Below are 27,515 nucleotides of genomic sequence, written 5' to 3' on the forward strand. Positions count from 1 at the left end.
ATTTTCATCAATGACTATTGTATCACTTCCGAGAGTTACCATCTCCTCTTAAAAAAAAAAAAAAACCTCTTAGCCTCCTTAAATTAGCACAGCACAGTGTTACACAGGAAGTCAACATTTAAGTAGGAAACTAACCATAAGATTATTTGAGAGTATTAAACGGGCTATTGTTTCGTGCTTACATTGACCTCGGTGTTACCTCACTACAAGGTTCCTCAACCTCAGCACTATTGACATTTTAGGCCAGATCATTCTTTGTTGGGGGAGAGGGGATGCCATTCTGTGTACCCCAGGATGTTTAGCAGCATCTAATGGCCTCTGAAGGAGCCCTGGTGGGGCAGTGGTTAAGCACTTGCTGCTAATCTAAAGGACAGCAGTTCAAACCCACCATACTCTCCTTGGGAGAAAGATGTGGCAGTCTGCTTCCGCAAAGATTGCAGCCTTGGAAACCCTATGTGGCAGTTCTATTCTGTCCTATAGGGTTGCTACAAGTCAGAATTGACTTGATGGCAATGGGTCTGTTTTTGTTTGTTTGTTTGTTTAATGGCCTCTACCCACTAAGTACCAGCAGTACACCCTGCCCCCTTTACCCCCTTCCCAGAGTTGTGACAACCAAAAATATCTCCAGGCATTGTTAAATGTCCCCTGGGGGTAAAGGATGGACAAAATCACCCCTTATTGAGAACCACTGCTTTCTAACAACCCTGAAGGCTCAGTCAGTTGGTGATTGCCCAATCTTTTGTTCCAGGATAAAAGCTCGCATTTATCCTTCTAAAATTAGCTGAAATGTGACTTTTCTCCTAGAAGCCTTCCTTAATTTCTCCAGGCAAATTTCTTCCTCTCTGCTCCTATAACATCCTATTTAATTTTCTCTCCTGGCACTTACTACGGAAGCTAATTATCTGTTTGTGGCCTTGTCCTGCTGTATCACCAGCACCTCTCACACGACTGTTGATGCTATGGTCGCCATCTTCATCATCATTATCATCATCTACCAAGTATTGAGTTTTTCCCATGTGTCTGACACTGGATTAGCTGGTTTTCATGCAGTATGTCTTCTATAAAGAACCCTAAACCAAAACCCATTGCTGTCGATTCTGACTTGTAGCGACCGTATAGGACAGTGTAGAACTGCCCCATAGGGCTTCCAAGGAGTGGCTGGTGGATTCAAACTACAACCTTTTGGTTAGCAGCCAAGCTCTTAACCACTTTTCTACCAGGGCTCCAACAACACTAAAGTTATTAATAAACCCATTTTACAGATAAGAAAACTGGAACTAAAGGAGGTCAAGTGACTTTATCAAACCCATTGCCATCGAGCTGATTCTGACTCATAGTGACCCTATGGGACAGAGTTGAACTGCCTCATAAGGTTTCCGAGGCTATAATCTTTACAGAAGCAGACTACCACATCTTTCTCCTGCACAATGGCTGGTGTGTTCGAATCACCAACTTTTCATTTCGCAGCTGAGTGCTTTAACCACTGCACCACCAGGGCTCCTCAGTGACCTTATCACATTGCTGTAATTATTTGTTTTTTCAGGTCAGTCTCCAGTACATGAGATTTTAAAGGGGTAAGGTATCTGTTATTATCATCTTTATAGCACTCTTACCTAGCAAGGTTCCTAGAATAAAGCAAAAACTAAGCCAACCTGTTGCCACAGAGCTGATTGTGACTCATAGTGACCCTATAGGACAGAGTAGAACTGCCCCATAGATTTGCCATGGCTGTAATCTTTATAGAAGCAGATTGCCACATCTTTCTCCTGTGGAGCAGCCGGTGGATTCACATCACCAACCTTTTGGTTAGCATCCGAGCTCTTAACCACAACACCACTGTAACCAAACCAAACTTGTAGCCACTAGGGCTCCTAGAATTAGGTGAGTGCTTAGTAAATAATCAGTTCAACAATCAGGCACTGTCCTAGGTACCTGGGGCTATATGAGAATAAGGTAGGATCCCTGTTCTCGGAGAGCTTCCCATCCAACAGAGGAGACACCCTGCACAGGCTATTTTGGTAGAAAGGACTATGATGCCAGTATTGACAGGAGGCTCTGGCAGCACTCTGCCTAGCTGGGGAGAATCAGGAGGTGAGATAGGTCTGCAGGGAGTAGGTTGCACCTGAGCTAGAAGGTGTGGGATGAGAGGCATTCCTGGCAGAGCCCACAGCTTGAAAAATCTGTAACACCCTAGAAAAGCAGCTTGATGTAGCTGGAATTTGCAGTGGCAGGCAGGAAGGCTGAGGATATCAGCAGGGTCACCTTTCTCAGGTCTTGCATGACACACCAAGCACTTCCACCTTTCCCTGAATATGATCAGGAATCGTAGAGAGTTTTAGCACACGTGCCAGATGCTCCATTTGAAGGTCGTGTGCACAATAGATTTGAGAGGGCACAAAACCAGAGGGAGAACGATCAGTTAGGTCATGGCAGCAATCCAATCAGGCAAGGGGTGAAGGGACACCGTGTTGAGCAAACTTGTTCAAAATATGTGTCTTTGCCATGGGACCATATTTAGAGATACAGCTAGACTAACAAGTGTATAGTCATTCTTTGGAATACTTTGCCAACCATGAGTCATATCTGTGGTATGGTACCACCACAGCAGCACTGGGAAGTAGTAGTCACAGCTTATCATCAGCTCCCTGCATCTCTCCTCTCTGAAATGTTCTTCCTCCATGTTGTATTTGCTATCTCACCTGTCTCCAGGATCCTTGGGAAAAGTCGCTTTCCTAAGTACCTTGTCTATGTCAGCCAGCTGTCAACTAATCTTTGGTAGATAATAGTGGTTTACTGGAGCCAGAATTTACTGATCCACAAGAGGTGTGGGATGAGAATTACAGTTTCAAGACTTTTGCAAGCTGGTTGGCATCAAGTTGATAGTGTGAAATTGGCCATGATGGGAGTATTTACACCATGAAAATTGGCAAACATTACGAATAAGAGCTTTTCCCCAACCCCTCCCTGTGGTCTGGTTGTTCAACATTTACTAGCACACCACTGCTAGGTAGAGTAGTAGCTGAATCCATAAAAGACATTATCCAGCCCAGGAGGTACTTGTATTGAACAGGAGTCTTTTCAAGACCAGAGAGCATTCAGTGTGTATCACTGAATCCAAGCTCTAAGAGGGTAGGAGCTTGTTTCACTGCTATATCCCATGTCTAGAACACTGACTGGCACAGAGGAGGAGCTTATAAGCTTGTGTTTTTGTGGTTAAAAGAGTATTTATTGTGCCTCAAAGACCCAAAGCATGACTGTCCAAGGTTGAGGGAGGTGAGGCAGGGTTTGAGGACACAGTCACGGGCAGAGAACACTTTGATATGGTACGTTGTTAGAGTACAAAGTATTTTTCTCCTAAAAATCTAGCCTTTAACATAAAGGGCACACGAATCAAGCAATGGTGCTAGATCTTTGAGCATCTGGCATGGTGTTTGCCCTTAAGCAGGTAATATACCAAGATGGACAGATACATACACAGCCCCTGCTCTCACTCAAATTAGATGGGGAAGCAAACACTAATCTAATAACCATACAGACTAGGGCAGGATCTCAGCTATGATGGGCACTGTGAAGAACACATGGTGCCATGGGAAAACACGATAAGAGGGCCTCATCTACGGTGTCAGCTGGGGAGTGTGCAATCCAGGAAGGCTTCCCTAAGGAGGCAACAGTTGAGCAGAAATCTGAATGGTAAGTGCTCCTTAACTAGGAAGGGGAAGAGGAAGAGTATCTTAAGCAGATTGATAATTCTAAATCTTTACTGTGTATGGGTGACCACAATAGCTTATTCTGTTGAGTGGTTCTACAGCAGGGCCCTAGAATCTACATGTAACAGTGAAAACTGTGAGAGCCGAACTTGACAGGATGGTCTTATTTTTCCAGGTCGCACAAGTTTTCCACCTTTGACAGGGTCCTTGCTATCACTCTGCATTAAGAATCCTATCTCATTTTAGTTTCGAGTTTTCTTTCTGTGACAGGTTCCCACCTTATGCAGGGTCCAGCTTTCACGGGTGTTATTGCAGTAATCCCCAAGTGATTCTGGTGTGCATGGTCCCTTGATCACACTGAAGAATAACAAGACAAAAAAAGAGCAGAAAAAATATGTGGCATCTGTAGACACTCATTTACTAAACATACATTTCTTGAGGGCCTCCTACTTGCCAGGCACAGTACTAGGAGTGCTCACTTGTGTTGGTGTCTGTCCTTGCCTGCCTAGTCCTACTCGGGGCCTCATTTTCTCTGTCTATAAAATGGGGTCATTGGCCTGGATGATCTCAGACCCCTGCCAGGCTTAACATCCAATGGCTGAAAGACCCTGAGAATGTGTTTTCACCCTCTCTGTAGATGCACTTGCCAGAAAGGCTACGTGGGCGATGGCTCAACATGTTACGGAAACATCATGGAGCGGCTCAGAGACTTAAACACTGAACCCAGAGGAAAATGGCAGGGAAGGCTGACCACTTTCATCTCACTCCTGGGTAATCAGCTAGGGGTGCAGATTTCTACATAGGGGGCAGCCCTCATTCGGGTAAGGGCACCTGCAAGCAGGGGCCTAACTATCAAAAATGACACCTAGGGCAACTAGTGTTAAATTGCTGAACGATCTCTCACAGCTGGCAATAGAAACTATGATGCCCAATAAAACCCAAACCAAACCTGTAGCCATGGCATCGATTCCAACGCATAGTGACACTATAGTATAGAGTAGAACTGCCCTATAGGGTTTCCAAGGAGAGCCTGGTGGATTCAAACTGCTGACCTTTTGGTTTGCAGCAGAGCTCTTAACCACTGCGCCACCCAGGTTCCATAATGGTCAATGGAAACTGCTTATTGGCAGCCCGCCTCAAGCAGCACCCAGGGCATGGCACCCTACCTGCCCCCACCCCCCAGCTTGGCCTCTGTGTGCATAACACAATCACCCAGAGAGGAGTGGGCAGGATAGGCAAGGCTTGTCTCTGGGGATTAGCCCTTTTAGGGAGGGGCCGTGGAACTGGGAGGGAAAGAAAGGGCAGGTGTTTCCAAGTAGACAAGAAGCAGTTAGCACCAAGAGATCCAGCAAAACAGGAATTCATAGGCAAAGAGCTAAGGACAGGGTCCTGGGGTCAGCAGAGATTAATAGATCTGTCACACCAACAGTGACACAGGGGGAGCTGCTGAAGTGAGGACCAAGGGTACCCCTTTTTCCTTAGGTCTTATGGGTCCTCCAGGTGTGGGCAAAGGTGGGTAGGCACTAGTGGAGTAGGGAGTGACTAAGACCCTGAGACAGTACCCATGCTCCTCAATGGCGGTGCTGTTTGAATTTGGGGAATTGTCTTGGTTGTGTGCAACCATCCCACACATTGCTGAGTGTTTAGCATCCTTGGCCCCTCAGCCACTAATTGCCTACAGTGACACATCCTCCCACCTCCCCAGATAGCGTGACAGCCTAGAACACCCTCACGCATTTCCAAATGCCCTCTAGGGTTCATTACCCCACAACTCCTTGAGAATGGACTATTATTGCATTGGGCAAGATGTTCAATAAAACATACATTGGGTCAATCAACAGAAAATATAGACGTGGCCAATCAACAGAAGGCTTAAAATATCAGCATCAAGAATTTACCAGTCATCAAAAATGATATCCCAAAAAGATCAGAGAGACAGAACTAAGTGTTATCCGTGGTTCGGTGCTGTGTTCTCTGCATAACCCCCCTGCTCTTTCCAAGCATCCTGCAGAGTCAGGCATTCCTGGCCATCTGCCAAGCTCCCCAGAGCCTTCCTCTAAGAACTGTTAGAATATCAAGTGGGAGCAAACAGGAGTGCAGAATGTCCTTTTCAGACTGGTCCCTCAAGCATTTCCCTGGACAAACCTTTTGCCTTTCCCGTTGACAAGGTGCTGGCACACTCTGCCTCTTAGCAGAGAGCAAAGAGCACCGTCCTGCTTTACCAGACCCTCCAGGGGTGATGGCAGCAGGACCAGCTACAAAATTGGCAGTGCCCAGTGCAAAATGAAAATGCAGGGCCTGTCATTCAAAAGTTATTAAGCATTTCAAGATGGCAACCGAAGGACATTAAACTAAGCATGGGGCCCTTCTAAGCCAGCTTTGGATGGAAACATGAGCTGCATCTTTGTTCACGGAGATGGTAACAGCTCAAAATCGCACACAGGGTCAGGGGCTTCCTGGGATTGTCAGAGGGTTTTGTCATGGGTGTCTCACAGAACCTCAAATCCCATGATTTCCTTGGAGCTAAGGCCGTGACTGCAAGGAATATCCCACAGGGTTGCCTGTAACCCTTTCCGGCCATGGCAGCATGGCGCCTTACATTCTTAGTGTCCCAGCCTACAAAGTGCCTTCACGTGCCTATTAAAACAGGGAAGCTCTTGATTCAAAGGGCATTGATGAACGAGTCATGAGGGAAGGGCCTGATTTTACTCTGTGTGTACCACTGACCCGTTTGGTGTTTTCTTTCTTTGTATATTTCAACACCTAAGACAAAGCTTATGCCTGGCCACTAAGTAACCTGGGACCATTCACTGTACTGTTGCCAACAGACAAAGGACTGAAAGGATTCAGTGTAAGTATTTAAAACACTGTGTTGTACATGCAAGGACAGCCACAACTAGGGGCGAGTGCAACAAACCTTAGCAGGCACTACATTCTGTTATTGAAAGTGGGAGATCCCCATTAAAATGAAATCTACTGATGATAAGGATGGTGACTTTTTGGTAATTTTCTTTTAGTAAAATATAACACCCTTACAGAAGGTATATAAATCCTAAGTGTACAATGCGATGAATTTTCACAAAGTGAGTGTGCCTGTATATCCAGCAAGACCATTACCGGTATGATGAAACCCCCTGCATCCCCTTCCAAACATTACCCTCCCCAAGGGTAAGGATTAAGAGCTTTCAACATATAATCATGTGATAAATAAGATGTACAGAATGCAAAACTCCCACTTCCTACAGGAAGAATCAAACAAACATATTACTTAGGGGATGTTTCTTAAAATTATCATCAATGGTGATCGTGATAGAAGAAACTAGAAGAAAATTTTAGTCTCTAAAATGTGTCTTTAAATCAATATGAGCAGCTGTTGTTTGAGATAATGTCATCCAGTGAGAATGAAAAATCATAGTGCCTGGTGGAAGCGTCTTTCTGTGATGATATCAATGAAATAATTGTATTTGGTTTAATGTCACTGATAGACGTATTAGGATGTATTAAACCGACTTATCTTAATCCAAGATAGTTTGTGATAATCATTTTTGCTGCACTGAATAAAAACCCAGTAAATTCCAGGCTCTCTCGCTCTGATATACTACCACTATTAATCTGAGATTAATCTGTCTATCACTAATCTTCAGAGATGCCTTCACCGCTCTCCTGTTGGGGAGAACTAGCAAGTACTGAATGCTTCTGGGCTAGGCCCTTTGCTTGTAGTCTTTTGTTCAATATATAGGTTAAGTTTACACAGTCCCCGGGTGGTGCAAACAGTCACCATGCTCAGCTGCTGACCCAAAGTCAGGAATTCGAGTCCACCCAGAGGTGCCTCAGAAGAAAGGACTGGTGATCTACTTGCAAAAAATCAGCCACTGAAAATCCTATAAGCACTGTTCTACCCTGACACACATAGGGTCGCTGTGTGTCAGGATCAACTCTGGGGCAACGGGGCTGTTTTTTTTTTTTTAATTGTTGTTTTGGGGTGCTGTCATCAAGTGGAATTTCCCCACAGAGTTTTCTTGGCTACAATCTTTACAGAAGCAGATCGTCAGGTCTTTCCACGGCAGAGCCACTGAATGAGTTCAAACCACCAACCTTTCAGTCAGCAGCCAAGCGTTTAACCGTTGCACCGTCGGTGCTCCTTTTTTAAAAGTTTACACAGAGTTAAAAAATATCTGCTGATTGATTGTTAACCATATAATAGTGACAAAATACAGCTTTGGTCCAACGGTTTTTTAAAAACCATTACTATTCAAAAGCGCCATCAGTTCAATCCACATGCTTTTTTCACCTAACTTCATATTTCATTCCCATCTGCTCCCTGGGCTCAAGACAGGTTCCTTGGTGCCCGCCGCCTCCTTGCTCTTCCTTACACCACAGCGGTTAAGCCACGGACTGATAGCAAACTGTGCGTCACCCCAACTCTTCAGCCCTTCACTTCTTTAAGGCCTGGCCCAGGCTGCAGCCCTCTGAGAGAACCACCTGCATCAGACAGAGGCCAAACCTGAGCAGAGTGTGCTGGCTTTGATGTCTCTGATGCTAAACAAGGCATAGCATGAGTCACAAACCTCATCTTCTCCTTCCAACAACAATGAAGACTAAGGGAACTGGCTCTCTTTTCTTAGGTAAAAGAGCTTCTGATGGATAACGAGGCTGCTCAGTACTTTGTGAAACTGCACATAATCGCTGGGCAGATGAACACTGAGCGTTTGAATAACACAGACACATTTTATACCTTGACGGGAAAGTCAGGGGAAGTCTTCAACCGTGATAAGGTAAGGGTTTCTCGAATTCCCACTCCTAGAGCTAAACTGTTCTTTGAGTCAGTGCCCACAGCCTTCTCTCTGTGTTTGGGACTTGCGAATGTTTACAAAGAACTTCCTACCCTAGTCCCTGTTTGTCAAAGCTCGTCTCCTATGTAGGAAGAAGCCAAAAGCAATACTAGGAAGGGTCAGGAAGGAGGAGGTGGACTGTTTGCTTATGAAGTGTTTGATTTTGGTCTGGGTCTGAATTCATTTTCGAAGCAACCATCATTCATCTGCTAGCAGGAGGGAGAAACTGCTGTAAACCTGTTTCCTGGAAGCATCAGCGTAAAGCAGATCAGCATTTTCTTACTAAAGGAAATAGATTTTGTTTTAGATTGCTGTGTTTCTCCATCCTTTCCAGCTTAACAATCCATCTCTCCTCATGCCATTAGTTCTGTTCTGTTTTCTCAGATAAGGTTCCCTCCCCCATCCACAACTGACTCTTCTGTGACTTTACTCCCGTTGCTGAGCTGGGGGCCAGGGATTAATCAAGAGAAGGTGCCTGTAGGGATTATGGCCACCACCACTGCATTTCACCAAATATCAGTAGTTGCTACAGTTACAGAGCATTTATTCTGTGCAAGGTACTGGGAGACAGCCTTGTTTATGTTATAGAAGCCCCACAACAACCCTTTGAAGGAAGTAGTATCATTATCCCCATTGTTCCAATGGAAAAACTGAGAGGTCACATGGTAGGTACTGATCTGCCTGCTCCAAAGCCCGCATCCTTAACTACTGTGCTGTATTGTTTGTGTGAGGATGGATGGATAGGTACGTAGGTAGCTAGGTAGGTGGGGGGGTGGAGGGTGGATGGATGGATGGGTGAATGGATGGATGGATGGATGGATAGAGATGGGTGGATGATAGATAGCTATGGAGATGTGGCTTCCTTCTTCACAAGGACGTACATTGAAGAATTCAACAAATATTTACTAACTTTGCAACATGTGGGAGCCCTATGGGAGGAAGAAAGAATTAGCTTCATTTATTAATTCAATAAATATGTTATATTTGTGCAAGACACAAAAGTAGGTGGTGCATGTACAACAAATAGCCCCACCTCTATGCAGTTTGCCATCTAGCAGGAAGACCCTTATAATGTCTTATCTACATTTAGCATGTGATAGTTGTCACCAAGTTCACACACATGATCACATTTCATCTTAATAAAAATTCTGCGATGCCAACCAAACAGATACCTTCATCCCCATTTTGGTTAAATGACCCACCAAGATTATACAGCCAATAATGGCAGGACCCAAGAACTCAGGACTTTTGACTCCTATTCCAGTGTTCCTTCTGGGACGCTAATTTTTTTTTTTTTTCCTTTTTTCTTGGTGTTTTAGGACAATCAACTTAAGCTTAAACTCTATGGAGGCAAAAAGAAGGTAAAAATTATACAGGGCAACATGATTGCTTCCAATGGGCTCTTGCACATCATTGACAGAGCCATGGACAAAATGGACCCCACATTTGAGAGCAACACCGAGGTGAGATATTTCAGGTAAAAGCGATGTCAACCCAGATCCATCTGCCTTTGTGCCCTGGAGAGCCACATCTGAGAAGAAAAGGTCTGACATTGATATTGGTACTTGGACCCCAAGCATATGGAAGATAAAAGCCCACTGCTGTTGAGTTGATTACAGCTCATAGCAACCCTATAGGAGAGAATAGAACTGCCCCATAGGGTTTCCAAGGAGAAGCTGGTGGATTCAAACTGTCAACTTTTTGGTTAGCAGCCAAGCTCTTACCACTATGCCACCAGGGCTCCATATGGAACATAAGATAATTTAAATCTGTTTTCAATGTAATTCTAGGTACATCTGCAGAGAGAAGAAAGGCATATAGTAGGTGTAGGGAAAATACACTTTTTCCTTTTTGTGACCTCTCTTGTATACATTCGATAACTCAGCCCAACAGCCAGTTGTCATGAAAATGTCTTCATGCATTGTGGAGGAGGATAGTTCGCACTGTGATAAACTTGATTCCCTCTGATCCGGATGATGATGGCCCAAGATTACTTCAGAACATGCAGGTCCAAACTACTGTTTAAATAACATCGAACATTTGTATAATGCATTGAAGTTCACAGTTATATATATATATGGAGCCCTGGTGGCACAGTGGTTAAGTGTTTGGCTGCTAACCAAAAGGTCAGCAGTTTGAATCCACCAGCTGCCCCCTGGAAACTGTATGAGGCACTTCTGTGTCCCATAGGATCGCTGTGAGTCGGAATCAACTCAACAGCCACAGGTTTGATTTTTAGTTTTACATATATAAAGCTTTATGTGTGTGTAATATATATGTATTTATACATACATTATTATATATATATATACACACACATATATATATATATATACACATAAACTCTGTCAGCAGTCTTTTAACATTAGGGTTTTTATTTCCTAAGCCATCTAATTTTTTTTAACTGATTTTTAAGTAAAATGTCTCTTTTTAGCAAACCATAATGACAATGCTACAACCAAGACACAGCAAGTTCAGATCTTTGTTGGAGGTATGTACTTTCATGAATTTCTGAAAAACGTTGTATGTCAAGTCCTTTGTGAAATTAGCGGGGGTGTCGATTATAAATACTTGCTGAGGAATTATTTCAAATAGTTGTCTGAATAGGTTTCAAATATATAAAATTTCATATCTCAAATGCAGGAAACCAATGTGGGACATGCCTTAGATGATGATGGGGTTGGTGGACCGTACACCATTTTTGTTCCAAGTAATGAAGCATTAAATAACATGAAGGACGGCATTCTTGATTACCTCCTTTCTCCAGAGGTATGATATCCTTATTTGATGACATCACGTCAGCATCACGGCCTCCACCTGTGTCCATACAGGCCTTTTCTAAACTAGGAGTGGTAAATAAGTAGCACATGTATCACCACCCACCCTCCCACAACCAAGGCAGATATCACTAATCAATCGCGGTACTCTGGAATGAAGCCTGGACGTGGCCTCAATCTCCTTCTCAACAGAGCTCCAGGTAGCTCTGACCAGTCAATTAGACCAGGCACAGGAAACAAAGTCATTTTGTAACCACAGGTGTAAATGGTTGGTTTGATTTGTCTTGGCTGTTCTACTATTTCTGAGTAACAAAATCAACATTTAAAGTTCCCAGGACTCTAAATCCACTTAAAGACTGAATCCTAAACTAGGCCATCTGGGGCCAGGGATAAATGTTATTTTTAGATGCCTGAGCCTTTTCTTTCTATTGCCTTCATCTCCTTCCATGATAACTCTCTCTTAATATACATGGACCTCTAGTTCTCTCACATCCCCCGGTAGAATGATTATTGACTACTTCACATTCAAGCGAAAATGACTGAAACCATTTAAACTGTTTCCTCTCCCAGGAATAGCAGCCTTAAACTGAAGAGAAATGGCAGGGGCGGGGGGGGGGCAATTATGGGATTTTGTTCATTAGAAAGTCAAATGGTAGAATTTTATGAAAGTCCAGAAGCTTCCAGGTTCCAAAACATGCCGCCATCTTGTTGAAGGGGCGAGATTACCTGTAGCCTCATACAGATCAATGTTGATTCTGCAGACCAGGAGTTCCAAATCTTTTAGGGTACTGATCTGCAAACATTAGTGTGCTTAGAATCACACAATGAGCTTGTAAGGCAGGCAGGTTACAGAGCCTCATCTCAAGCATCCTGACTTAGGCTGGAATGAGGACTAGAAAAGACATTTTTGGCAGACACCACACTTCTAACTCAGGTACTCCCAGGTCACACTGTTTGAGGAATCCTGAAACTTGTCGTTGCCTATTTGGTTTAGGGGTTCACATACATGCATGCCCTTCTAGAATACTTTCAGGTATCTACAAGGACATATTGCTTTCAGAAAACTTTGGACTGAAAAAAATTATCAAGGAGATAAATCAGAAGGTAATCTCTTTCATTGCAAACACGTCTTCAACATATTAAAGGATCTGGTCATTTAAAAAGCCAGCTCCCCAGTATATTTAAAATAGGACTAAATATATATATATATATAAAATAGGACTAAATATTATATATATATGTATGATTCACACTCAAGTTTTCTGAAACCTAGCTACTTCAGTAAGAGATTTTATGTTCCTGAATATATAAGGAGTCCCTGGGTGGCACAAATGGGTAAGAACTCCACCACTTGCCAAAAGGCTGGCAGTTCAAACTCAACCAGAGGCATCAGAAGACAGGCCTGGTGATCTACTTCCAAAAGTTCACAGCCTTGAAAACCCTATGGAGCAGTTCTACACTGCACAAATGGAATCACCACGAGTCAGAGTCAGGTTGATGGCAGCTAACAACTGAGTACATAGTTTTTGATACAAATTTTTTGTTTTAAATAATAACAAAAGAGTTCTCAGGTACCTAATCAGGGACACTTAAAATTAAACTAAAGCCTTTTAACTAGTATGGATAAAACTCAACCTCCCTGTTTCTCTGTAGAACACTCTGTTCAGGAAACTCTTCATTCTCCTGTCTTGTAACCTCCTACTGGTGACTGCAGCTGGCTTTTACAGGACTGCATTCATCTCTTCCCAGCTCTGTTCAGTGAGATCATGTTGGCAGCTTGAAATCAGCCTTTGTGGGAGTATTTACACCATGCAAATTGGCCAACGCTACAAATCAGGACTTTTTAATTTTTTCCCCAGATAGCTGCTCTTGGCTCTGTCTTGTTTCTCCTAAAGGCAATATCTTTCTGCCTGCAAAGATTGTAAAACTACAGGTCTCTTTTTTATGAGTCAAAGGCAATTTTTCCACTTCACTTTCTAAATGAGAAATGGCATAATCATTTCTTTCTCAAGTCCAGAGCCTGTATGGGTTAAAATTTCTCAACTTCTGGGAAGCTCTTTCTCTCTCCTTACATCTTAATAGCATGTGTTAGCATTACCTTCAGGGAAGAGCATAAACCAGAGAATGTAAATTACCCATCTGTTATGCCAATAAAAAGTAAGTAAACAGGTTTCATTAGCAGAATCTTTTTTAATTCTGATTTTGGAATACCTTGCTTTCTTTCCAATGTATTTTCCCACTTCTCCCTGAGGCAAAATTTCAGTCTCAGCCCATCCCCTCGGAGACCACTGCTACCGGTGACAAGCCACGGGTTACAGCTTCATCTCTGAACTAAAGCAACGAGAGCAAGAGACTTACTCTTGCCAATTCACAAATAACTTACAAGTAAAATAGGGCAAAAACCCTTTGCCATCGAGTCGATTACAACTCAGGGGTAAAGGGATGTGAATTTAGAATGCAGGGTCATGTTAACACTTTGGTAGAAAAGCTCCCTCTTTCTGCCTCTGGCACTGAAGGGCTTGTTTTTTTCCTAACTCAGAAAGGAGGAAGTGAATGTCCTCATAAAGGAAAGAATTTGGGCACTTGTCACTACCAGCAAAAGACTCTTCAACAACAACAGCACCTGGAAGCATTTCCTGTGGATTTGAGCCACAAGGGAATAGCCTAAGGAAGGCGCTGGTGGCCCCTAGGCAGCTAGCATACACAGAGACAGGAGTAAGGTTGAGGGATTCCTTTGGCTCTTTCATTCTCTTTCTTGTAAAAAGGATGTGACACCAACTAATTCTCAAGGCTTTAGAAGTGGATTAGCCAGCTGATAAACTCCTTCCTTTAGAATCAGAGAGCCAGAAAGGATCTATGCCAGTCCTTTTATTTTGCAGGTGAAACTGAGACTCAGGGAATTTAGGTGACTTGCTCAAGGTCACACAGAAGCAGAACAGGAATTAGAACTCAGGTTCCTGAGAGCCAGCTCAGTGGTCTTCCCAAGACCCCTCCCTTCTGTCTTTCAGATGACTCCCACAAATGTTTATGGAAGACCCAACATGTGCCCCATACAGTGCCAGCTAGGGACACAGTGATTAAAAGGCCAGACAGACCCACTCTCTGCCTTCCAAGAGTTTGCAGTCCAGTGTGGACTGACATTTCCTGGCAGTACCCACCTCAACCCATCCCTTCTGCCACTGAGCATTCCAAGCTTGTAATAGCATTGCTTCTGCATGCAAAGCCCCACTTCTGGGTACCTCCCCAGAAGCAGTTATAAGAGGAAATCGAGACCTGGAGGCTAAGCAAGTTGCTCAAGGTCACACAGTAACAGAAACAGGGCTGGCTAACTGGTGGTCAACTTTGATATAATTATTGGCAACCCTGCCCTGCACGTAATGCAATTAGCTTATAGATATGGTAGCCATATAATTTATCATCCATACCAGGACACTTTGACAGTGAATGGGCCTGCCAGGACAAGTGTAAACCAGGGTTGCACCAGACACACTAGGACAGGTGGTCATCCTATTTACAGAAAACTACCCTGGCGTAGGTCATGACCAAGGTCAAATGCAGAGAGGAGGCTGGGTAAATGGAACTCAGGTTCAGCATGACTTTCTTTTGGCCTGGAACTTCATACTGTTGGGACATGTCCCTAGTTAGCAGTAACAAGTCAGTCATTATGGTCTTGATTTATGACACTTCATCTTTGCCAACCACTGTGCCACCTAAGTAGAGGAATTTGAAGGCTATGAAGCTTGAACTCCCAGCTCTCACTCAGCTGGAAGAGTGCAGATATACTCCAGCAGACCACTGCTGCCACTGGCCTTCTCCTCCCAAAAGACTCTACTCAGAAGTGTTCCAGAGAAAAGAATGCTCCCATACTCTCCCTAACCTGTACCTCCTCCTCAGCTCTATAGGCTCTCTTCAGCCACTACCACCACCCCCTGCTCCCCATTATAGGACTGCTGACCCTGTTTAGACTCCTTTCCTTGCACCCCAGGACCCTCTTCTTTCTCCATTCATGCTCCAGTTTTCTGAAGCATGAGAAACATGTGGAAAGTCTTTGAAGGAAGGGTGCTCACAGGACCATGGAAGCCCGCAAGGGAAAGTACCTTGACCGTGTACTCCTAACAATAATCACATATTCCTAAATAACCAGTAGGTGGTCTGACAAGGAAACATGTATTTACGGAAAGAATGGAACTGAGTTATAAGTTGAGGTTGTCTTACAAAATCTAGAATGTGGCTTTAGACTTTCAGATGCAATGAAGCAGAACAGCAAAGTGGCTGAGAGCTTGGGCTTATTCTTAGGCCTGCTTCCTAAGTCATCTTTGTGACATTGAGAATGTCTTTAAAACTCAGCTTTATCACACATTAAAAGGGGCAAAAAGAGTCCCTACCTCACAAGGCTGTAGGGAGGATTAAAGGAGATGGTGTATATAGTACTTTCACAACAGAGCTTCCCAGAGAGTAGTTATTTTTTAGATGGGACCTTCTTACCTTAGGTCGGCAGTTCAAATCCACCAGTGGCTCCTTGGAAACCCTGGGGCAGTTCTACTCTGTCCTACATGGTCACTATGAGTCAGAATCGACTTGATGGCAACAGGTTTTTCTCTCACCTTGAATCTCCAAAGAGGTTATGGATTTTTTTTTCTTTTTTTTAACTAAAAGTTTTAGAAGGTGCCCACAAGAGCGGGAGTGTTGTGCTTTCTTCATTGGCTAAATGAGTATTTTGGTTCCTTTGCAGGGGTCTCGGAAGCTTCTAGAACTCGTCAGGTACCACATTGTCCCATTTACTCAGGTTGGTCTCACTTTTCCTGCCTTTAGTTTCCCTTCTTTCAAGATATTGGGGCTGGTCTTAAATTCCAATATTTTTGTGCTAGAAGAAGTATGATGATTGTACTTTATCTGTGGATCTAAACCCTCAACCTTGAATAATGAGTCTGTTATTGAAGGAATCTTCAAAGCCACAAAAACTTGTGACATCAACGCACCCATTATTTATTTCATGATCTTGAAGGTTATTATTTTTTTTTTTCTGATGTAGACTAAGAAATCAGGAATCTCTATGCTGTTCTCAATGTCCCTGTCTATTCTCATTTCAGCTTGAAGTGGCCACTCTCATTTCAACCCCTCACATTAGAAGCATGGCCAACCAGATCATACAGTTTAACACAACCAACAATGTAAGTGAAAAATCTACTACAAGTTTGGGGGTTTTTTAGTATCATTACTCATATGCATTTTTGATCTGATTATGACTACTCATCAAGATATCCTGCCTCTACACTAACACACAGGCTTAAAATCTTTATGATTATTTCATTCATTAATTCTTTCAGCAAATGTTGGCTGAGCAATTGCCATGTGTGAGATTCTGAGCTAGGTTCCAGAGAAAATGCAATGAAAAAGTAGGCTTACATCCCAGTAGGGAAATCAGACTTTAAACAACTAATTAGGTGAGCAATAAGTTATTTTATTACAATTTTAGTAAGTGCCACTAACAAGAAGTTTAGGGGCTATGAGAACATATAACATGAGGAGTCTGAGGTAGACGGAAGGTCAAAAGTGCTCAGTGAGGAAGTGACATTTTGGCCAAGTTTTGAAGGATGTATAGGAAAGAACTTGGGCCAGAAATGAGTAGAAAGGAGTTCTAGGCAGAAGGAAGAGCATGTACAAAGGCCCTGAGGTGGGAGGGAACGTGACTTATTTAAGAAACTCAAAGAAGGCTAGGTTATTCAACTAAGGAAACTCTGGGTCTGTAATATCAACAAAATTCTAATAGTGTAGAACTTATATCTCCTGTTGATTCACTGTTGATGATGACAAGGATGATCACTCATTCTTTCAACAAATACCCATTGAGTGCCTACTATGTGCCAGGCACTGGTCTATAGAACTCAGACAGAAGTCCCTGGCTGCACAGAACTTTCATTCTAGTAAATAGGAGATAAACAATAAAAAGTTAAATAAGTAAAATATGTTGTGCATTAAAGAGTGATAAGCAATAAGGAGAAAGACGATAAAATAGGGAAGCGGAATCGAAAGTGTCAGGGTAGGGGTGGGGCTGACATTTTAGATGAAATACCCACGAAATCTTCATGGAGAAGAAAAGGTTTGAGCAAAGACCTGAAGGAAATGAGGGAACAGGCTGTGTGAATACCTGGGGAAAGTGCATTTCAGAGGCAGGGAACAGCAAGTGCAAAGGCGCAGAGGGAGGAACATGCCTGACCTGTGGAAGGAATAACAAGGTCAGTGTGGCTGGAACAGAGTGAGCAAAAGGAAGAATGCTTGGTACTATGGACTGAATTGTGCCCCCCAAAAAAGTGATGAAATCCTAACCGCTGTACCTACAAATATGACTTTTCAGAAATAGGGTTTTGTTTTTGTTGTTGTTATATTTGGAAATAGGGGGTTTTCTTTTGTTATATCATACCAGAGTAGGGTGGGTCCTATACCTAACCACTTCTGAGTTATAAAAAGAGCAGAATAGACACAGAGACACACTCAAAGGGAAAATGCCATTTGAAGGCGACACACACGGTAGATGCTTCTACAAGCCCAGGAACTCCAAGAATGCCAACTATTAGAAGCTGAAATAGACAAAGAAGGACCTCCCCGTCTTAGTTATATAGTGCTACTATAACAGAAATATTACTTATAATATTGTCATAATATTTTTTTTTTAACAGCAGTAGTTTTTTGGGTTTATAACAGAAACCACAAGTGGGTGGCTTCAACAAATAGAAGTTTATTCTTTCACAGTCTAGTAGGCTTCAAGTCCAAATTCAGGGTGTCAGCCCTAGGGGAAGGCTTTCTCTCTCTCTGTCGGCTCTGGAGGAAGGTCCTTGTCATCAATCTTCCCCTGGTCTACGAGCTTCCTTCACTAGAACACAAGCAGAAACTTGTCTGTGTTCATTCACTGATATACCCTCAGCTCCTAATTCAAGGTCAATAAATATTTTAGAATGAATGAATCCTCATTTCACCCCAGCCTAGCATCCGTGAGGACCATTTCTGCGAGTATCACTTCTGTGATGACATCCTTGCCTGACGTAATAGCGTCCTAGAGCTGCCACAACAAAATGCCATAAGTTGGGTGGCTTAAAACAACAGAAGTTTATTCTCTCACAGTTCTGGAGGCTATAAGTGTGAAATTAGGGTATCAGCAGGACCACCCTCTCTCCAGAAGCTCTAGAGGAAGGCCTTTCCTTGTGTCTTCCTGTTTCTGGTAGGCCCAGGCATTCCTCAGCTTGTAGCAGCATCATTCCAATCTCTGTCTCCCTTTTCACATGGCTGTCTTCCCACTGTGTCTCTTCTCCTTTTATGAGGACACCAGTCATATTGGATTAGAGCCCACCCTACTCCAGTATGACCTCACGTCAACTTAACTAATTACATCTGCAAAGACCCTACTTCCAAATTCTTACTCACATGTACTGGGAGTTAGGATTTGAACATACCTTTTAGGGGACATAAATCAGCCCATAACACCTGGTGTCAGTCAAGAGCTCACTAAACAGTCATACTTCCCTGTCAATCAAGCCCACCTAACAGCAGCCCCCACCCAATTAAGTGAGTAATTTAGTGCAGTCACCACCATTCAGACCTGCCTGGTGCTCCCGCAGTACAGTACAAAACATGTCACTGCTTCTTTCCAGGGACAGATTCTTGCAAATGGTGTGGCAATGGAAGAAATTGAGGTTGCTGCCAAAAATGGCCGAATTTACACCCTGAATGGAGTTCTCATTCCTCCCTCCATCATCCCAATCCTGCCTCACCGATGTGATGAAACTAAGAGAGAAATGAAACTGGTAAGACAACTAGGAAAATAAACAAAAGCAGTTAAGCAGCCAGCCCCTCAGAGCAGACAACCAACGCTCCACTCCTCACAACTCTGAAGAGGCTGACAGGGAGCGCTTTAGCCACAGGGGCCTTGTTCTTAGGAGTTTCTGTTTTTATGAAGAGACAGGTGGGCCTGAGATCATACCTCACAAACTGTGAACCAGGGTTCCTTGGAGAATTTCCACAGTATTAGATGCTGCCCAGGGCTCCAGGATCAGATGGAGGTTATCTTCCCCCACGGGACTTAGGATCAGTCTCCTACCTCTTCCTTTCCCTGTCCCTGTCACCTGGGACTAACTGCTGCAGGCCCATAGCTTTTATTGTCTCTAAAAGGGACTTTCAATAGAGTTTCTCTCAAGCAGATGATCTGGTCAGCTGATCAACCATCTTTCCATAGTTGTTTTCAAATACCGAATTTTCTGTTTTCCTGTGAGCTTGTGCACTCTCTAATGGCCTTTCCTGTTTCCATAGCAACTTTGTGGCTCAGCCATTTTTAATCAGTGCACCTCAAATTTCAGCCCTGCTGTACTTGCCATCTTTTGGTTCCCGTGGAAGCCATAACCTTAAAGTTGTAGCAATAATAGGTCTGGGTCTTTCTTTTCAGGACACTTCAACAATATCTTGATTGTTCTCACAGTATCCTTAGAACAAGGACATTGAACAAGGAATAAAAAAAACAAAACCATTGCCGTTGATTCTGACTTATGGTGAGCTTGTGTGTTAGAGTAGAAATGTGCTCCATAGGGTTCTCTTGGCTGTAATCTTTACAGAAGCAGATTGCCAGGCCATTCTTCTGTGAAGCCACTGAGTGGGTTAAACCATCAACCTTTAGGCTGTACCACACAGAGATATTTGAACAAGAAATAATGGCCCCATTTTACAGATTTTATTTTTTGTAGATCCCTCTTCTTGTCATAAAGACTAGAAATAGCTGGTTAAGCACCTGGTATAGGACTGTGGCTAGTTTCTTTGATTCTAGATTTCTTAATATAATGATTCTGATGTATTTTGATGTAATGTATGTAATGACGCTGATATATTTTAGCCCGTTGCGGATGGTACTAGTTCTTCATGCCTGTCAGATACCATCTGGGGCATGTGATTCAATCCTGAACACCCCCTTTTTAAAAAAAAATTAATGTTTATTGTGCTTTAAGTGAAAGTTTCATTTACAAATCAAGTCAGTCTCTCATACAAAAATTTATATATACCTTGCTATATACTCCTATTGCTCTCCCCCTAATGAGACAGTATGCTCCTTCCCTCTACTCTCCATTTTCAAGTCCATTCGGTCAGTTTCTGGCCCCCTCTGCCCTCTCATCTCCCCTCCAGACAGGAGATGCCAACATAGTCCTATGTGTCTACTTGATCCAAGAAGCTCATTCTTCACCAGTATCATTTTCTATTCCATAGTCCAGTCCAATCCCTGCCTGAAGAGTTGGCTATGGGAATGGCTCCTGTCTTTGGCTAACAGAAGGTCTGGGGACCATGACTTCCAGGGTCCTTCTAATCTCAGTCAGACCATTAAGTCTGGTTCTTTGATGAGAATTTGGGGTCTGCATCCCACTGCTCTCCTGCTCCCTCAGGGGTTCTCTGTTGTGTTCCCTGTCAGGGCAGTCATCAGTTACAGCTGGGCACCATCTAGTTCTTCTGGGCTCAGGCTTTTGGAGTCTCTGGTTTATGTAGTCCTTTCTATCTCTTAGGCTCATAATTACCTTGTGTCCTTGGTGTTCTTCATTCTCCTTTGATCCAGGTGGGTTGAGACCAATTGATGCATCTTAGACGGCTGCTTGCTAGTGTTTAAGACCCCAGAAGCCACTCTTCAAAGTGGGATGCAGAATGTTTTCTTAATAGATTTTATTATGCCAATGGACTTAGATGTCACCTGAAACCATAGTCCCCAAACCCCTGCCCCTGTTACATTTGCCTTCAAAGCGTTCATTTTATTCAGGAAACTTCTTTGCTTTTGGTTCAGTCCAGTTGTGCTGACCTCTCCTGTATTGTGTGTTGTCTTTCCCTCCACCTAAAATAATACTTATCTACTATCTAATTAGTGAAAATCCCTCTCCCTCCCTCCTCCCCTCCCTGCTCTCATAACCATCAAAGAATATTTTCTTCTCTGTTTAAACTATTTCTCCACTGAACACCCCTTTTCAAGAGAAGCAGAAACACAAGTCACTTTCCCAGCCAGTTCCTGGCAGTAACTTGTTTTGAAAGCAAGCATTTGACACATGAATCACCTGGCATAACCCAGGGTGAGGATCAGAACAGACCAGATGGGAACAGTCTTATCTCCTACCCCAAAGATGAAAATATTAGGGGAAAAAATTGCCTCCGCATAAGAGAAAGGGACTAGGAGTCAATAATTAGATGTGTTCTTCAGAGCTCTCCCCTAAGCAGCTCCGTTTAAATTCAGGGAAAGAAGTTTGCAGAGGAACAAGAGCAGCCCGAACGGCCTGCCTTTTTGCAACCTTGTTCTGATTCAGGTTGTTCAAGCTTATTGTCCATCTCCCCAAAGAACACAATCAAGATATGACTTTGAGCTGCAGTGAAAAAAAGACCAGAAAAAGGATTTCCCAATAGTTGTCTTAGAAGCGAGCTTTTTTTTCCCCCTCTTAATTTCTTTAGGCTTAAAGTCAAATCTATTTGCTCTGCATGGCTTAGGATGGTTTTGGTTGAGTCTGTTGCTCTAGGGAGGTCCCTGGGTGGTACAGTTTGTATTCAACTACTAACCTAAAGGTTGGCAGTTTGAACCCATCCAGCAGAGCTGCAAAAGACCAACCTGGCACCGTGCTTCTGTAAAGATTACAGCCAAGAAAACCCTATGGAGCAGTTCTACTCTGTACACATGGGGTCACCAGGAGTCGGAATCAACTCCATGGTAACAGGTTAATTACCTTAGTGGAGCTCCTGTCACAGGGAGGGTAGCATCTGGCCAATGACAGGGAGTCCCCCTGCCCCTCTTACAGGGATACCTGCACTGATCTACTGTCTTTCCTTCCAGGGCACCTGTGTGAGCTGTTCTGTGGTGTATTGGAGCATCTGTCCAGCTAATTCTGAGCCCACAGTAAGTGTGACAGCTTCAAAAACTACAGATCATCCAAGCACCACCACTGGGGTGGTTTCTCATCCTTTCTACCTTCTCTCTTTAAAAGATATTAATTTCATCTCCTGAAGTCTTCTTAAAACCAAATAATGAAAAAAAAAAGTCTGCCTTGAGCATTATGCTCTTTTAAGGTCTATATAGGGCCAAAGTGACAACAGCAACTCAAAAGATTAGAAAGGAACTTTACGAGCAGTGAGTTTATGTTAATGTTAGAAAAGGAGGGTGAGAATGGTTGCAGAACTCAAAGAACGTAACCAATGGCACTGAATTGTACATGTAGAAACTGTTGAATTGGTATATGTTCTGCTGTGTAGATTCTCAACAAAAAAAAGTAAATAATGATAAATGATAAAATAAATTATATAAAAAATACAAGATACTAATTTCAACTGGGGTAAGATAAGATTACCTCTTAGTCTGCTATTTGAGGAGACAGTAGAAAGAGAACCCACAGGCCTGTGTTTGAACCCTTGCTCACTGACCATAGGCAACTTGCTTAACATTTTGACTCTAATTTTCTTCATCTGTAAATAATAGTGATAATAGGATTAGCATAGATAAAAACCCAAGCATGATACATATATCAAGGAGCCACTCAGGAAAAGTTCCCTCTCTACTTTTCCCTCCTAAATAAAATTTAATGTTTGCATTGCTCTTCCCAGCCATTATTCTGGAGAGAAATGCAAGAAAGATCAGAAAATGGCAATAAGACCATCAAAAACTGTTCAAGTTTCATTGAATCAAATGTTTATTGAAGATTAACTATATAGTACACATAGTATGTGATTCTGGAAACATAAAGATGAATAAGATATATTTTGTTTTATTGTTTTTACCTTGAGAAGCTCTAATCTAAGAAGGAAAACACATAGTGGCACAACAGTCTATAATTCATATGCCGAGTACTCCATCAGTGGCAAAGCAAACTGCTCTAAGGTAAAATTGATGAGAGAAATTTCTGGCAATAAGTTCATCATAAGAAAGACTCTTCCAACAGGAAGATTCATTCATCACTAGAATGGATCAATAAGGAACGTGATGAGTTATCTAATGCAATTCTATTCTGAATTATTTAATAAAGCAAAATGTTCAAAAAGGAGCAGGTGTCCAAAGAGTTGTTTTGCTTAATGAAGCCATCATCCCCAAGCATCCTTCGCAAGGTGCTGTCGATCAGGGCATATGGAGGGAGAGGGAAGAGGTCATGGCTTTGGCCAGCACTACCGTGCAGTGATTGCTGTGCCAGCCACCATTCTGAACATTTTATGCAACAACTCTATGAGACAGGAATTATTATCATCATAACCATTTTGTAATTGGGGAACTAAGGCAAAGCAAGGAAACATAAAATACCCTGCACAAACAAGGTCACACAGCTGATATGGGGCAGAATCATGACATGGCTACAGGCAGTCTGACTTCAGAGCCTGTGCATTTAACCACCATCTTAGATCACCTCCCAGCCCAGGTGTCCTAGTTTACTAAGGTTTCTGTAACAAAATACCACAAAGTGGGTGGCTTTAAAGAACAGAAATTTCCTTTCTCACAGTCCTAGGGACTAGCAGTCTAGAATCAGGATGTCAATAGGGCTGTGTTTTCTCTCTGTGATGGCTCTAGGGGAAGATACTGCCCTGTCTCCTTAAGCTTCCATAGCCCTAGAAGTCTCTTGGCATTTCTTGGCTTGGAGATGTATCGTCACATGGCGTCTTCCCCATGTGTGTCTATTTCCCTGTCTGTCCTCATCTAGAACATCACTCAGAAGGGACTAGGATTAAGACACACTGTTCCTGTATGACTTCCGTGATGATATCTTCAAAGAACACCCATTTCCCCAAATACAGTCACATTCATAGGTACAGGGGTTAGGACTTCAACATATCTTTTGAGGGGGACACAATTCAATCCATAACACCAAGGAAAAAGAGAGAAAAAAAGATGAAAGGACACACAGACATATGAAAAAAAAAAAATGAATAGGAGCCAAAAAAGACCTGTTACAGATTGAATTGTGTCCCCCCAAAATATGTATCCACTTGGCTAGGCCATGATTCCCATTGTGTGATCGTCCACCATTTTGTCATGTCATGTCATTTTCCTCTGTGTTGTAAATCCTACCTCTCTGATGTTAATGAGGCAGGATCAGAGGTAGTTATGTTAATGAGGCAGGACTCAATCTACAAGATTAGGTTGTATTTTGAGTCAATCTCTTTTGAGATATAAAAGAGAGAACCGAACAGAGAGACAAGGGGAGCTCCTACTACCAAGAAAGTAGTGCCAGGAACAGAATGTGTTCTTCGGACCTGAAGTTGCTGCACTGAGAAACTTCTAGACCAGGGGAAGATTGATGATGAGGACCTTCCCCCAGAACCAACAGAGAAGGAAAGCTTTCCTCTGGAGCTGGCACCCTGAATTTGGACTTCTAGCCTCCTAGGCTGTGGGAGAATAAATTTCTCTTTGTTAAAGTCATCCACTTGTGGTATATCTGTTACAGCAGCACTAGACAACTAAAACAAGACCCCAAAATTGCCACTCCTGGGCTCCCGTGGTCCACACCTTGGCAAATTAACCTGAGACCTAAGGAGAAGGCTGGGATGTTTCTTCCAGTCTGTTGATTCCCCCATCTGATCCATGAACACTTGGCCCTCTGTCTCTAGGATGACAACAGAAGGAAATCTCAAATTTCTGGCCTCATTAGATAGAGCAGCTCAGACATTCTATGGCTTTAAAACAAAAAAAATTTTTTTTAACCATAGTAAGAGTTCCAAAACTTAAAAAATATATTGGCTGCCGATAGGGTTGTTCATCTGGATCCTTCTCCTCCTAGGAAAGGCATGCACAATGGACCAGCAACCTTGACACCTTATTGATTTAAAAACACTAGATTGTTTAGTTGGAACACTTAACTCAGTCACTTTAGCTTTTCTCTATCTTGTCTTCCCTCCCATTGAGAGTGAAAATGCACTCCCCTCTACAAGTGAAATCTCCATTTTTATGAAGTCAGTAGTCAATGGCTTTATGCACCAACCACTAAGGCCAGAGAGGAAGAAATTGAAGATTATGACCAACTTCTGCAATCTGAAATTGATCAAACATGCAGTTAGGATGCATAGATAATTACTGGTGATTGGAATGGGAAAGTTGGATACAAAGAACAAGGATCAGTAGTTGGAAAATATGGCCTTGGTAACAGAAAGGATGCTGGAGATTGAATGATAGAATTTTGTAAGACCAACAACTTTTTCCTTGCAAATATCTTTTTTCACCAACATGAACAGTGACTATACATGCAGACCTCACCAGATGGAATACACAGAAAGCAAATTGACTACATCTGTGGCAAGAGACGTTGGAAAAGCTCAATATCATCAGTCAGAACAAGGCTAAGAGTCGACTGCAGAACAGACCATCAATTGCTCATATGCAAGTTCAAGCTGAAACTGAAGAAAATCAGAACAAGCCTTTGAGAACCAAAACACGACCTTGAGTATATCCCACCTGAATTTATTTAGAGACCATCTCAAGAACAGATTTGATGTGTCACACACTAATGACCAAAGACCAGACGAGTTGTAGAATGACATCAAGGACATCATACATGAATAAAGCAAGAGGTCATTAAAAAGACAGGAAAGAAAGAAAAGACCAAAATGGATGTCAGAAGAGACTGAAACTTGCCCTTGAACATCAAGTAGCTAAAGCAAAAGGAAGAAATGAAGAAGTCAAAGAGCGGAGCAGAAGATTTCAAAGGGCAGTTCCAGAAGACAAAGTAAAGTATTATAATGACTTGTGCAAAGACCTGGAGATAGAAAGTCAAAAGGGAAGAACACGCTTGGCATTTCTCAAGCTGAAAGAACTAAAGAAAAAAATTTGAACCTCTAGTTGCAATATTGAAGGATTCTAAGGGGAAAACATTAAATGATGCAGGAAGCATCAAAAGAAGATGGAAGGAATACACAGAGTCAGTATACCAAAAAGAATTGGTGGATGTTCAACCATTTCAGGAGGTAGCATATGATCAGGAACTGATGGTACTGAAGGCATTGGCAAAAAACAAAGCTCCAGGAATTGACAGAAAACCAACTGAAGTGTTTCAACAAACAGCTGCAGTGCTGGAAGTGCTTACCCATCTATGCCAAGAAATTTGGAAGACAGCTACCTGGCTGTCAAGGATTGAATTATGTCCTCCAAAAAATGTGTGTATCAACTTGGTTAGGCCATGATTCCCAGTACTGTATGATTGTCCTCCATTTTGTGATTGTACTTTTATGCTGAGAGGACTGTACCTGAGTAGCTCCTCAGTCAGGGGAAGATTGAAGACAAGAACCTTCCTCCAGAGCCAACAGAGAGAAAGAGCCTTCCCCTGGAGCTGACACCCTGAATTTGGACTTTGAACCTACTAGACTGTGAAAAAATAGATTTCTCCTTGTTAAAGACATACACTTGTGGTATTTCTGTTAAAGCAGTACTAGATGACTAAGACCTGGCCAATCGACTGGAAGAGGTCCATATTTATGCCTATTCCTAAGAAAGGTGATCCAACCCAATGTGGAAATTATCAAACAGTATCATTCATATTACACACAAGTAAAATTTTGCTGAAGATCATTCAAAAGCAGCTGAAGCAGTATATCTACAGGGAACTGCAGGAATTCAAGCAGGATTCAGAAGAGGGCATGTAACCAGGGATATCATTGCTGATGTCAAATGGATCCCGGTTGAAAGCAGAGAGTACCAGAAGGATGTTTACCTATGCAAAGGCATTTGACCTTGTGGATCATAACAAATTATGAATAACATTGCAAAGAATCGGAGTTCCCAAATATTTAATTGTGCTCATGCAGAACCAGTACATATATCAAAAGGCAGTTGTTCAAACAGAACAAGGGAATACTGCATGGTTTAAAGTCAGGAAAGGTGTGTGAGGGTTGTAGCCTTTCACCATACTTATTCAATCAGTATGCTGAGCAAATAATCTGAGAAGCTGAACTATATGAGGAAGAATGTCGCATCAGGATTGGAGGAAGACTCATTAACAACCTGTGTCATGCAGATGATACAACCTTGCTTGCTGAAAGAGAAGAGAATTCGAAGCACTTATTGATGAAGATCAAAGACTGCAGTCTTCAGTATGGATTACATCTCAACATAAAACAAAAATCCTCACAATTGGACCAATAAGCAACATCATGATAAACAGAGAAAAGACTGAAGTTGTCAAGGATTTCATTTATTTGGATCCACAATTGACACTCATGGAACCAGCAGT

General features: G+C 42.6%; 1 protein-coding gene across 1 annotated transcript in view; it reads left to right on the forward strand.

Annotated features, from left to right (window-relative positions):
- Window positions 1-27,515, forward strand: part of STAB2 (stabilin 2) — a 213,803-nt gene that overhangs the window by 57,975 nt on the left and 128,313 nt on the right. Inside the window, exons 10-19 of the mRNA XM_049884206.1 lie at window positions 4,345-4,478; window positions 6,476-6,558; window positions 8,333-8,482; window positions 9,859-10,002; window positions 10,974-11,030; window positions 11,183-11,308; window positions 16,049-16,102; window positions 16,407-16,487; window positions 18,963-19,115; window positions 22,151-22,213. Coding sequence (XP_049740163.1) covers window positions 4,345-4,478; window positions 6,476-6,558; window positions 8,333-8,482; window positions 9,859-10,002; window positions 10,974-11,030; window positions 11,183-11,308; window positions 16,049-16,102; window positions 16,407-16,487; window positions 18,963-19,115; window positions 22,151-22,213 — 1,045 coding nt within the window. The remainder of the gene's footprint in view (window positions 1-4,344; window positions 4,479-6,475; window positions 6,559-8,332; window positions 8,483-9,858; window positions 10,003-10,973; window positions 11,031-11,182; window positions 11,309-16,048; window positions 16,103-16,406; window positions 16,488-18,962; window positions 19,116-22,150; window positions 22,214-27,515) is intronic.

Source organism: Elephas maximus, chromosome 4 (genome assembly GCF_024166365.1).
Source record: "Elephas maximus indicus isolate mEleMax1 chromosome 4, mEleMax1 primary haplotype, whole genome shotgun sequence".
NCBI lineage: Eukaryota > Metazoa > Chordata > Mammalia > Proboscidea > Elephantidae > Elephas > Elephas maximus.